The sequence below is a fragment of the Panthera pardus genome, unplaced genomic scaffold (genome assembly GCF_024362965.1).
Source record: "Panthera pardus isolate Hobbes unplaced genomic scaffold, ASM2436296v1 HiC_scaffold_13, whole genome shotgun sequence".
NCBI lineage: Eukaryota > Metazoa > Chordata > Mammalia > Carnivora > Felidae > Panthera > Panthera pardus.
Genome location: NW_026526688.1, coordinates 49,360,959 through 49,373,976, shown reverse-complemented (window position 1 = coordinate 49,373,976; position 13,018 = coordinate 49,360,959). Strand labels below are relative to the sequence as shown.

At 48.1% G+C, this 13,018-nt stretch overlaps 1 protein-coding gene across 2 annotated transcripts in view; it reads left to right on the top strand.

The window, feature by feature from the left end:
* SCARA5 (scavenger receptor class A member 5) overlaps positions 1–9,834 on the top strand; it is a 126,460-nt gene extending 116,626 nt beyond the window's left edge. For both annotated transcript variants that reach the window (XM_019440874.2, XM_019440873.2), the window contains exon 9: positions 7,679–9,834. In XM_019440874.2, the coding sequence (XP_019296419.1) occupies positions 7,679–7,815 (137 nt within the window). In that variant the 3' untranslated portion in view covers positions 7,816–9,834. The remainder of the gene's footprint in view (positions 1–7,678) is intronic.
* The last annotated feature ends 3,184 nt before the right edge of the window (positions 9,835–13,018 follow it).

Here is a 13,018-nt window from a genome sequence, read left to right as displayed (position 1 = left end):
CCCCCTTGTGGCCTGTGGAGGAACAGCTGATCCCTGTGGGAGCTCCTTGTATCATGGAGCGGAGCCAGGCCTGTGTGCTGTCTTGCCTGACGCCATGGCTGCCCGACCCACCGGGCTCGATGGCTAAAGGGACTCATGGGATGGCATGAGAGGAGGGGCCAACACATCCTCTCCAGATAGGGAAACGGAGCCAGGTCACGTCCAGACCGGCCGGGACACCTCCACTCATCTGAATCACCATTCATCTCGTCCCCACCAGGGGCTGTTGTAACTTTTGTGCAGAATCTCAGCCCTTAGACCTCAGTCGCTGTTACAGACTGAAGGTTTGTGCCTCCCCCAATTTCCTGTATTAAAATCCTAACCCCCAGTGTGATGGGATTAGGAGGTGGGGTCTCTGGGAGGTGATTAGGTCGTGACAGTGGAGCCCTCATTATAGGACTAATGCTCTTACAAAAGGGACCCCAAAGAGTTCTGTCTTCCTCTTTCCCTGAGGAAGCACAGAGAAGTCAGTAGTCTCCAACCCAAAAGAGAGCCCTCATCAGAAGCCGACCATGCTGGCAGCCTGACCTTGGACTTCCAGCCTCCAGGGCTGAGAGAAATAAGTGTCTGTTGTTTACAAGCCACCCAGTCAATGACACTTTGTTAGAGCAGTCTGGGCCGCCTAAGATGATCCCATTGACGGAAAGTGACGGGGTGAAATCTGTTGTGACAGCTGGCAGAGAGCAGCTGACCAGCCCCACCCGTCCTGGCCTCTCTACCAAAAGGCCGGAGCGCGTGGGGAGTTCAGAGAGTCCAGCTCCTCGGAGGGCAGCCCACCGGAGAGAGCACTTTCCTCCCACTTAAAGCTTTGGGCCGGATTTCAGCCTGTTTTCTTCAAGGAAACCGCCATCCCTGTTTACATGAGGAGCTGGAACTGTAGGAACGGTCCCTGCTATTTCATTCTTGACTCCAGTGAGGACTCCTGCCTAGTAAGTGGAGGTAAAACCTTGTGGGGAAAAGAAAACCCAGAAACTCTTGGGGCTCCTGAGTGGCTCGGTTGGTTAAGTGGCTACCTTCTGCATAGGTCATGATCTCACGGTTTGTGGGTTCAAGCCCCACATCAGGCTCTCTGCTGTCCACGTGGAGCCCGCTTCAGAGCCTCTGTCCCCCCTTTCTCTCTGCCCCTCCCCCCATTCTCTCTCTCTCTCTCTCTCTCTCTCTCTGCCTCAGTCTCTCCCTCTGTCTCTCTCTCTCTCTCTCTCTCTCTCTCAAAAATAAATAAACAAAAATTTATTTAAAAACAACAACAACAGTGTCTAGGGGGTACCTGGGTTGCTCAGTCAGCTAAGTGTCTGACTTCAAGCTCAGGTCATGATCTCGTAGTTTCTGAGTTCAAGCCCCACATCGGGCTCTGTGCTGACAGCTCAGAGCCTGGAGCCTGCTTTGGATTCTGTGTCTCCCTCTCTCTCTCTGCCCCTTCCCCACTCCTGCTCTGTCTCTCTCTGTCTCTCAAAAACAAAATAAAAAACGTTAAAAAAAAATAAAATAAACGGAAACTCTTTTAGAAAAACCAAAAGAAATCATTTGAATGTCATGGGCGGAGTTAGTCCCAAACTGAGACTCCGTGGCCTCTTTGATTCCCCCTTGACTTTTGTATCATGTGACACATGGGGAAGCTCTGAAATCACCACTGTAAACCAGTCAGTGGAAAGCCAGACTCACTTTTCTGCACGTATCACACTTGCACTGTGATTTCCCCATCGCGGTCCAGTAACTTACGTCATGTGATATTCGAGACCTCGACAGATCAGCGGGCCAGGTGTTATTAATGGGTTCACGGAGGGTAAGAGAAGGGCTGGCCCAGCCGAGGCTCATCTGAGCCCTTGCTCCTAAACCAGGCTGCACCGCCAGCTTTCCTCAGGCATCGGTGGGCACTGGGCTCAGTGGTGGGTGCAGGGTTGAATGAACCTAGTCTCCAGCCTCAACAGGTTCAGTGTAGAGGAAAGACAGGCGTGTTTATCGACTCTGAACAGCATGGTGGGGGCTCTCAGGTTATGGTGGCCATGGGCGCAGCGGGCAAGGGATGCCGTCTCTCCTGGCAGCGGTGGGGCCGTACATCAGATCCACCCTCTGACCACAGCCTCCTTCCCCACCAGGGCCCAATGCCTCATCCCGATCTGCCCATCCCCAGCCTCAGTCTCCCAAGCCCCGGCCCCTCCCTCCATGGCTTGGCTTCTCTCTGTGCCCTCTGGACGTGCTTCCTGCCTGCCAGCCAGGACCACGCGCCTATCCCCGTCCCGCTCTCCCCCACTCCTCATCCCACATCTGGCTGGTCCCTGGGTCCCACAGTGTCTACTCTCTGCCATCCCTTGAATCTGTCCCTTCATTCCCCCTGCTCTTGCCTTAGATGCCCAGGCAGGGCAGGGCAGAGCAGTGGTCAGGAGCTCAGGCTGTGGGTCAAACCTGAGTTAGAGTCCCAGATCTGCCACTTGGAGCCAGTGACCTGGAGTAGCTTCTGTGGCCCCCCTCTAGCTTCAGCCCTTCTGCTATCGAAGGCTAATGGCAAACGCTAAATGAGATCACGCGTCTGGCGGTAAGCATGGCACGGGCCCTGTGGTGCACACTCCTCTGATATACGTTGGGCGGAGGTGGGGTGCCAGTCAAGGCGGGCGTATGGGGGCTGGGACCCTCCGTGAGCCACTTCCTCGCTGCTGCCTCACCTCCAGCTCCAGCCTGCCTCCTGCCGCCTTCCTCCTTGCAGCTGCCAGGGTTCTATCTGAAATGAGACCCTTCCTCCTCTGCCTCCCACCTCCCTCTCAGCCTTCAGCCACACGCAACCACTTGTGTTTTCCGAGCTCCCGTGGCTCTTTCGTGTCTCCGTATCTTCTCAGGCTCCGTCTGGGATGTCTTCCCTTCCTTCTTCATCTAGCTACCTCGTATTCAGCTTTTCAAGTCAGCTCCCTTATCACCTCCTGAGGGGAGCTTTGCTGGCAACTTCCTTTCCCGCCCCACCCGTGCCCTGGGATGTCAGTGCCCCTACTCGGAGCTCCCCGGGTGTCACGTCTCTATCATGACACCTCTCACACCCTCCTGAGCTCTGATACATGTGTGAACACCTTTGTGCACGAGGCTTTACCTTCACAGCTCCAAAACCCAGGACTCTGCCTGGGACATACTAGGGTAAATGGATAAAGGCTGGAGGGAAGGAAAGGAGGGAGGGAAGAAGGAAGGAAGGAACTTCTGTGCCTGCCTAATCTGACTCCTCCCCCCGTAGAACACAAGGCACTGCCAATCCCTCCCTGGCAGTTCTCTTGGGGGGTCTGGCACCATAAAATTTTCCCTGGACAGGGCCCAAAAATCAAATTATCAGTTTCTCTGGCAAAAGGCGAGGAAAGAGCCGGATGGGAGAGACTTAAAGGTGTTTTTTGATTTTAAATTGGTCCAAGAGCTGTTGGAGAAGGAGCAAATGCAGACAGAGCAGATGGAGGGTGATGGCTGGAAGGAGGTCTAGGAAGGGGTGGAAGGAGCAGAGGGTAGCCCCGCTGGGAAGGAGCCTCACATCTGCAGAGAAAATCTTTGTGTAAGACACATAGAGAGAGTAAGGATGGGTACAGATGGAGACAGATTTGTGGGTGGGGGTGAGAGGGATGGAACTGGGGGTGTTCGCTTCTAATCATATCATCATTACCAGTGTTTGCCCCTTTTCTCTAAGATAAAGTCCAAATACTGGGAGGTGGCTTTGTGCACAGATCCACAAACATGAAAGGGCTAGGTAGGAAATATTTTAGACTTTATGGGCCAAAGGTTTCTCTCCCTGCTCAACTCTGCACTTGTAGCATGAAAGCAACCACAGACAAAACATAATCAAACAGTGGGGCTGTGTTCCAACAAAATTTTGTTTACGAAAGCAGACGGTGGGTTGAACTGGTCCACGGTGTGCCACCCCCGACCGAGTGTTCGTGCTGGGTACTGTGTACCCAGGAGGAGCAAATACTGGCCCACCGGCACGTCAGAGGCCTGGGTCGTGGCCTCCTGCCCTTGGTCATCATGGGACAAGTCACTTCATCCTTCTGGGGGCTCAGTTTTCCCATCTCTTAAATACCCGTTTGATACTTGTCCTGGCTACCTCTGTGTGCAGCTCCGATGGGTGGATTCGGCGTAACTTATGTCTTCTATTAATGTTACTCCAAATAAACAGGTAGAAGCTCAAATGTTAGCTCCTTGAGGCAGAGATTTGTGTTGCTGTTTCCTCCTTTTTTGTTTGTTGATGTAGTCCAGACACCCAGAATAGTGCTGAGCATGGAAAAGGTCCTCAAATACATGTTGAATGAATGAATGAATGAATGAGGAGGATAGATTAAAATCTCCACTTACTCATCCCAACAACATCACCTTCAAACAGCGCCTAGTGTCTGGGTGTCAGAAGACCTGGCCTCTGGTCCCAATTTTGCCTCCTCAAGATAAACATGTCACCCTATTGCTTCCTTTTTCTGATCTGAACAGTGGGACTTAGTTATCACGGGGCTTTGCTAGGGAGCTTGGAGAGCTAGCCCGAGACGGGCTTCTCAGATTTGAAGGCGCACATGAATCATGGGAGATCGTCTTGAAATGCACATTCTGATTCAAGCCCGGGTGGACCCCGGACTCTGCGTTTCCAGCAAGCTCCCAGGTCATGCTGACGCTCCTGGTCTTGTGGCTACACTTGGAGGAATCGGATGTCAGTTCTAAAGCTGAAGTGGTGATTGGTACAGAGAAATGGGAGTTCTAGGCTCTTTGACGTGGTGAGCGGCAGGGATGGTTCGCGGGTTAACTGGCCCTCCGGCGATGCCCCACGCTGCCGTAATACTGCAGAGACCCGGCCCTGCCGATTTAATGAGCCTATTCTCATTTTATGAGCTCTTCCATGACTGAACAATAGCCAGAACTCCCTGGCTAAACACCAACTAGAGTTTGGAGTTTCATGATCCTGTATACGCATTTGGGCTGGTTACCTTGGGTCTGTTCTGTATTTGTCAGTTTCCTTCATTTACTTCTTTATTTGTTTTGGGTGTGACTAATCCCACAGAGCTCTCGGGCCTGCAGGCTTTTCCTGGGTAATTTGTAAACTGATGTGTTTTCCAGGAGACATTTAATCTGCAAATTATTGCTAGGCCTCAAAGGGCTTATTGTGTAAGAGGCACAGGGTATCCGGCCAGGGAAGAGGCTCTTGTGAAGAAACAACGGCCAAGGCAGCGGAAGGAGGCCTCTCCTCCCAGCTCTGTCCCTGAATTCACTGCTCGGCAATCCCATGACAACAGATGCTGAAAATATCTACATAACGAAAATATGTCTAAACCACATAGCTCGTGCGGTAGATTTTGTGGGCAGTAAAATGGTTTAGATAACATCCTTTGTAAAGAGATTTCTCCTATGCAGTTCAAGAGCGAGTGACGGCTTTAAGGTTTTTACAGTCATCCCAACCATTCCTCCACAAGGAGAGGTTATCTGGATGCTGAGAGATGGGGCCGGGAAGAGACAGGGCTACTAGGATCAGGACACGGTACCAATCCCTGAGCTACCTTTTTTATAGGGTTTTGGTAGATTTCAAAGTCCTTTAAAAATCAGGAACAGGGGCACCTGGGTGGCTCAGTCAGTTGAGTGTCTGACTTCAGCTCAGGTCATAATCTCACAGTTCATGGGTTCAAGCCCTACCTCAGGCTCACTGCTGTCAGTGTGGAGCCTACTTGGGATTCTCTCTCTCTCCCTCTCTCCCTGCTCTCTCTCTCTCTCTCTCAAAAATAAAATAAACATTTAAAAAAGAAAAAAGAAAAATCAGGAACAATTTTTTACTTCATCTGGCTTGATCAGGTTGACATAGCTAATTTATGACCTTTAACCCCATGCTTTTTGGTGCCAGCTCATAGGCCTAACAAGCTAGAGCACTGGAGTGACCAACAATCCTGGTTCAGCCAGCATGTACCTGGTTTTAGCACCAAAATTCTCACATCCTGGTAATTCCCTCCCAGTTTTAAAACTGAAATCGTTCCCCTGATGGGGCTGAGATTTGAATCAAGATCTGGCCTACTTATTGTAAAGCCCTGCTTCTTCTGCTACATCAGTGCTTCTCAAATTTCAGTGCTTAACCTCTTGGTTAAAATGTAGATTCTGGTTCAGTAGTCCTAGGTGGGACCTGAAAGTTCTGCATTTCTTTTTTTTTTTTTTTTAATATTTATGTATTTTTGAGAAAGAGAGACAGACAGAGCATGAGCAGGGGAGAGGCAGAGAGGGAGACAGAATCTGAAGCAGGCTCCAGGCTCTGAGCTGTCTGCACAGAGCCCAATGCAGGGCTCAAACTCACGAACTGCAAGATCACGACCTGAGGTGAAGTCGGCTGGCCAACCAACTGAGCCACCCAGGTGCCCCTGAAGTTCTACATTTCTAATCAGCTCTGGGTAATGCCAATGCTGCTGGTCCAGGACCACACTTTGAGTAACCAGGCTCTAAGCCACTGCTTCTGTGGGTGTCCTGAAGCTCAGTCGTGCTTCCAGAGGGCTCCCAAATGGGCTCCCACCATCTGGGGCGTGGCATGGCCATCCGCACAAGAGAGCGCACCAGAACCATGGGTGATGGTCCTGCCAGTTGATCAGTGGGGGCTCCAGGTGACTTCTCTTGCAGCCCACTCCCCTCTCCATTGACCCCTGACTCCAGACAACCCCCCTCCATTCCTTCCTGAAGCCTCACCCAGCTGCCCTATTGCTCTGACATTCATTGGGGACCTTCATTGTCAAGTTTATGTCTCTCAAGGCGCTGGTTCAATCCTAGGAAAACCAACTAAAGGCTCCCCTGCATGGGCAACTTCAGACCAGTGGGTTGGTCTCCTTAAGATCTGGGTAAATGGGACTGGCTGCAGGTGGAGCTCACGTAGATTGTCTTAGGGACCTTGTATTTGGGGAACTGACCTAATTATGGTTGGGGATGCTTCTTCCTGTCATTAAATATATATATATATATATATGTATATATATATATATATATATATATATATATATATATATGGCTATAATGTTAAATTCTGGGGTCCTCTGTCATTCTAGCGCCACTGTTTGGAGTTCATAGAGTGGAACCATCTGCTTTAAATTTCAAAAGATTGGGGGTCATGTTGCGCAGACATACTTGGTTATAGGGCACTGGATCTGTCCAGTCCAGGATCTGTCTGACATTATCCCTCAGATTAGGCCGTGCTTGAGTACTCATCAACAAAGACTGCAAGACATTGTATCTCAAAAGCTATGAGGTGTCTCATATAAAGTATGTGCCGAGACCAACTTGGTCTTGAGTTTCAGACTCTGCAACTTACAAGTTGAGTAGCTCTGCACCAACTGTATCCTGAGCATCTATAAAACGGGTGTATGAATGTCTACCTCACGGCGCCGTGCTCAGAATGGAGGAAGATCACACATGTGAAATGTCTGCCGTGTAGGAGATACGAATAAATGCTGCCATCACCACGATTGTTGTTACTCTGCCCTCAGGAAACTGAGCCTAGAAAATGAGTATTTGGTCTTGGTGGGGAGGAGAGGGCAAGGGGAAATGGCTCGATTTGAGAATTGCCAGCAGAGCCCGGGACAGCCCGGTTAAGAACAGACACAGCGGTGCTGTTTTTCTTCTGTCCTGCTCTCCTGCATATCTGCTAAGAAACCATGTTGACTTGTCCCTACAGGCACGGGGAGGATTTGGATGGATGACGTGGCCTGCAAGGGTACAGAAGATACCATCTTCCGCTGCAGCTTCTCCAAATGGGGGGTGACAAACTGCGGACACGCTGAAGATGCTGGGGTGACGTGCAACAGACACTGAAACTGGGCGCAGTCCACAGTCCGGGCCCTGCTGCCGAGCCTCCTTCCTGCATTCCTGGGGCGGGGGCATCACTTGGGACCATGCCTCGGCCCTGCCCAGCCCAGCATCCCCCTCCCCCATATCCCTGTGCCAGGACCACAGTGGCCTGTCGTCATGCTCCTCTTGGACATCAGCTCCAAAGTGCAACTCTGGGATCCACTGCCTGTCTCTCCCTTCTACCAGGGTTCCTGCATGTGAAGCCCTGGGCAACTGGATCGTCATTTTGCCCGCCCTTCTAAGCACCATGCATCAAGACTCAACATCCATGCTCCCTTTGGTCTGTCAGTTAAATGCTGAGAGTGTGTTGGCGAGAAACGCAGCAGTGGACACGGGAGGGAAGCATGACAGGTCATTTACTCTTCAGATAATTCCCTTAGTTAGGCCAAGAGCTTTGACATCTTCCTTCCCACCAAGAGACCATACCAAATGATTCATTCTTCCCTCTCTTTACTCTGCCTCTGCACACCATTTGTTAGTCTGGGGAAGTGATATAGAGGAAGGGCCAGCTGTAGGAGTGAGAGGGAAATGCACGTCACATGCAGGAGGCAAGCTGGCTTTGCAGAAGAGGAGTGAAACTAACATCCAATGAGTGACTCCCATGTGTACTACACATCTTGGATGCTAAATTCATTTATCCACTTTGTAGCGTTTCTACAAGGCTTGTTAGCTTGGGTAAGACCTTACCTCTAGGTAGCACTCAACTGACCCATTCACGTAGCCAGTAAGATTGAAGATTGAGAATGACTAAATCATTCTTTCTACCTGCATCCTACTGTGTCTTTCCTAGGCTTGGGCAGGACACTCAGGTGCAAGACATGTGGGATTACAAGGTTACATACTCCAGACTACAGAGTATAAGATTGGACGTGACTGGCTTCCAGGCCAACCAGGAGGAAGGCGATTTGGAGGGTGACACGGGGACTTATCTGGGTTTAACTGAGACCAGCGTTCATCATCTGACGGTCAGCCTTAAGGCCAACTTACCTGTGTCTCAGAGCTGTTTGGAGGTGAAGCTATCCAGGCTTCTTTGGGTGTGCTCCTATGATCAGAACGCATGTCCTTACGGATCCTGTAAGCGTGGAAGGAAATGACGATTTCCTATAACCTCTGGCAGAAGAAGCAGCCATGGACCTCTGCCAGTCCTCAATCTGCACCCCTCTCCTAGCGACAGGAAGATCATATTCTTCCTCTGACATGAGGAGGAGGTCAAACCAGGCCATATACATATTCTAGGACTAGGGAAGCTACATGGTAGTAAGTGAGCACAGACTCACCTCCCTTGGGGGAGTCACAAACTGAGTCAGGCCTCGGACACACAAATCCCTGTCACATGGGGTGAGTATCAGCTTAGCTGGGGAAAGTGACACCTGGGACCTCCCCCCACCCCCCAGGTATAGGACCAGCAAAATTCCTGGCTGACAACAAAACCAATATGTGCTATTGGTTGTTCTTTGCTTACAGTATGCTTGTTATCCATTAATGTCCTAATGATCAGAGACTCTCCTGATCAATTGCTATGTTTACATAACACGCATGTACTCAAGCATCTTTCTCCAGGGCCAATATATGCATGCATATATGAACATAGCACTCTTTACTACATAGCTCAGCACATTGCAAAGTTTGCATTAAAAAGAGAAAATACTAAAGGTGGAAAGATGTCACACTGAATGAAATAAACCCCAGGTCATTTCTGGCAAAAAATCTAGCTATCCCATTGATGAAGACCCACATAACTTTCTTACGTGGTCTTTTCATTTAGGAAAACACAAGTCTTGTTTTACATCAAATAAAAATCACAATGATAAGTGTTTGAACCTTAACTGAAAAGTCTACTAGTTTACATATTTACTTACGAGGACATGGAAATAACCATGGATCTGTATTTCAGGGACTAAAGGAAATTAGGCCTGGCCTAAAATACATCAGACCTTTTGTAAGAAAGAATTTCAATAAAGCTAAGAACATGTCACTAACAAACTTTGTGTCACATTCTTTCTCATGAAATTCTGGTGAGCATGGGGAAGACTGGTAAAAACTGGATGGTCTGATCATTTCTCACTGGGGATTGGTAGAATGGGCAGCTTATGAGAAGCTATCTTAATACTTCTGGAGCACAATAAACACAGTGTAGACCAAGAACATGGTGGAACACAATGTCTTAAGCCTTAGTAGGTAACCTAAGGAAGGGGTCCCAAGCAACAGAAAAATCAAGGCCCAGCTTATAGGAGAATTGTACTTTTATTCAATCAAGGAAAGAACACCTATTTCCTGATATCTCCAGAGTTGGTACTTGGGAATGAAAGGGTACTTCCTATAATCATCTTCCCTCTGTCATAACCAGAACAGTGTGCTTAACGCATAATTTCAAACATTGGGCAACACATGTAACACAAGACCGTGATCCTTGAGGAAGGGCAGCAAGTGGGGTAAGCCTACCCTGGCCTGGGCTCTCTGTCCAACTGTGGCACAGTTGAGGGGAGCCCTGAGTCCAGGAATCTCACTAAGGTGAAGACACAAGGATTGGAGAGACAAAGACACACAGGAGAGACAAAGGTGGCTGGAATTTTCAGGGCACAGTGCTCAAGAGTAGAGAACTATACAAAGAAAGTTCCAGAAAGGTGCATAAGGGTTCCCTTGAGTTGTCAGCTGAACAATAACCTGTGTGAATCCCATGAGGCCAGCTAGAACAACTTCTGAGGAAAGCACCATTACAAGAGCTCACACAGAGCTGAGAATCTTTCAAGTTCTCTTGCCAGAGTAGGAGAATTACCTAGGGGACTGAAAGTCCTTATTGAAAACTCTTTAGCCTGTTTTAATTGGGGGGGGGGGGGGGAGTGGTGAGCTGGTGGAGAGGGATAAATAAAGCTGCAGCCAGAACCCCATCTCAGCTCCAAAAAGCTAAAGTTGGAGGGTAAGGAGAGGAAAAGGAGGGAAAGGAGAGGGGTATTCTATGGAGGGTTGAAGGGAGAGCCATTCCAAGAAGAGAAACACAAGTGATTCACACATTTGACATTTTATAGAAATGTTAGCATGACTATCATAAAACAATGTAGCTGGAGAAACTAAGGGGTGCTTATGGTGGAGAGAGTTTTGGCTCCTTTCCACATATCGAGTCAACTACAGTGGCTGGCTTAACTACAGCACACATAGGCCCCAAAGGTTACTTCTGACCAGCACTTGAGATGAGGGCATTAGTGGTGCCTTGTAGACATTAGACAGGGCAGGAAAAGAGGGGTCAATGCCCTTCTCCATGAGGGCGGCTCCTACTACTGGCTGAGTTAAGCTAAGGATGAGCTACAAAGAAATAATTCCAGAAAAATACAACTTTAAAACAGACAAGTCTCCAAAACAGAAGTCTTAGACTCTTCAAGAACTACTTGAGTTGTAGTCTCAAAGAGCTGATAAAAATTTCCTGGCTCCTTGCCTGGACCACTTTCCTCTCAGCCCCACCTATGTCCACACCGTGGGTGCTTTCTAATGTCCTGTCTTGTGTTCTCTACAAGTAGAAGGATGTGCTGACTGTGGTCTACCAGGGCTCCAATCAGTGCGACCTTGTTCTGGGTCTGACGAAAAGACCTCTCCCTCCTGTGATGAATGGATTCAGGTCATTTTAACAGGCACAGGGAATCACCTTTCTTTTTCAGAGGAAACTCATGCTCTACCCACAGAAGAAGGGTTTTGACAAAGTTCTTGCCCTTCTTTCATTGGCGTGTTCATTTGGGAAGTCTTTACTGAGTGTCTACCATGTGCAAGGCTCTGTACTACATACAGGAGACACAGTGGTAGAGCAGACCAATTTGGTTCCTGTCCTCACAGAGCTTACATTCTAGCTTTTACCCTTTTCACGGGCTTTCAGCATAACATTAACCACACGAGAATAATAATGTCCAACAACAAGGAATGTACAGATGAAGGGGACAGTGGTTGCTTGCCAAGGTACTTATGCAAAACACAAATAGCTCAATTGTTTAAAAAATTACCTTTATTGCTAGTAAGATAGCAATAACACAGGTGGCTCTGTTTACAACAATAGCCAACAATAGAAAATGGGAATGATAAACCATAAGTTTATACTTACTGTTAAACAGTAAGTTTATACATGCTCATTCATTCAAAATAGTAGTAGATAAGCAGAAATCTTACAACAGAAACCATAGCTAACATCCCTTGAGCATTTACTGTGTGGCAGGCTCTTGGGGCTTTACAAGAATGAACTCCCTGAATTTTTATAACTACTGGTTTTGTTCTAATCATCCCAATTCTATGGGGGTATCAGGGAGACTGAGGTCCTGGGAGGATCACACAGTAAACAGAAAAATTGGGACTTGAATCCAAGAAATCTTAAACACTACACTGTACAGATCATAAGAATCATGACACTAGAATTTTAAGAGGTTAATCCGAGGAAGGTGGAAATGGAGATGATAGATCAGTTATGTTAGAATACACAGTATTTCAGCCCTTGGGTCTTGTAATTGTGGCTTCCTGAAATAAACAGTTCTACATTAAGTTACCTACATTGAAATGATTCTGATGCACCACCTGTAGAGTAAACCCACAGCAAGCCCTTTAACAAGGACCAACGCACACAGAACAATCATAGACTCCCTCTGCTTCCCAATGGACTCTCTAAAGAGGCTGGAGATTCCTCCTGCTTGGCCAATTCTGGAAGACCTCAGCTTTGCAGAGCATGTAAAGGAGTCAGGCAAGGGTGAAGTTATGGAGCTCTGAGGATCTGTGTTCCTGCCACATCATAAAAGGAGTCCAGCTGTGATCCAAAATACTTTGGGTTTCTTTCTTTCTTCCTCTTCCCATTTTACTCTGCACCTTTGGTCTTTCTGAAATGATTCCTAAAATCTTCTCTCTTTGCAAAGGATTTCAGCCCAAATCATTTTTTGAGTATAATTTCTTCCCTCTCTAAAATCATTTGACATATTTATTTATTCTTATATCACAAATCAGACCGAGGGGTAAATTGTTTGACATTTGGAGCTGTGTAACTTTATACAAAGAAGAATGTCGGGCGAGTCCCACCACAGCACATGCTACTCATAGCAAATGGGGTAACATTTCCCATATCAAGATTAAGAGCCATTTACTATTTACAATGAACCAATTTCCTGGGCTATTCAGCTGTAATCAGACAAATGTCTTATTCCTT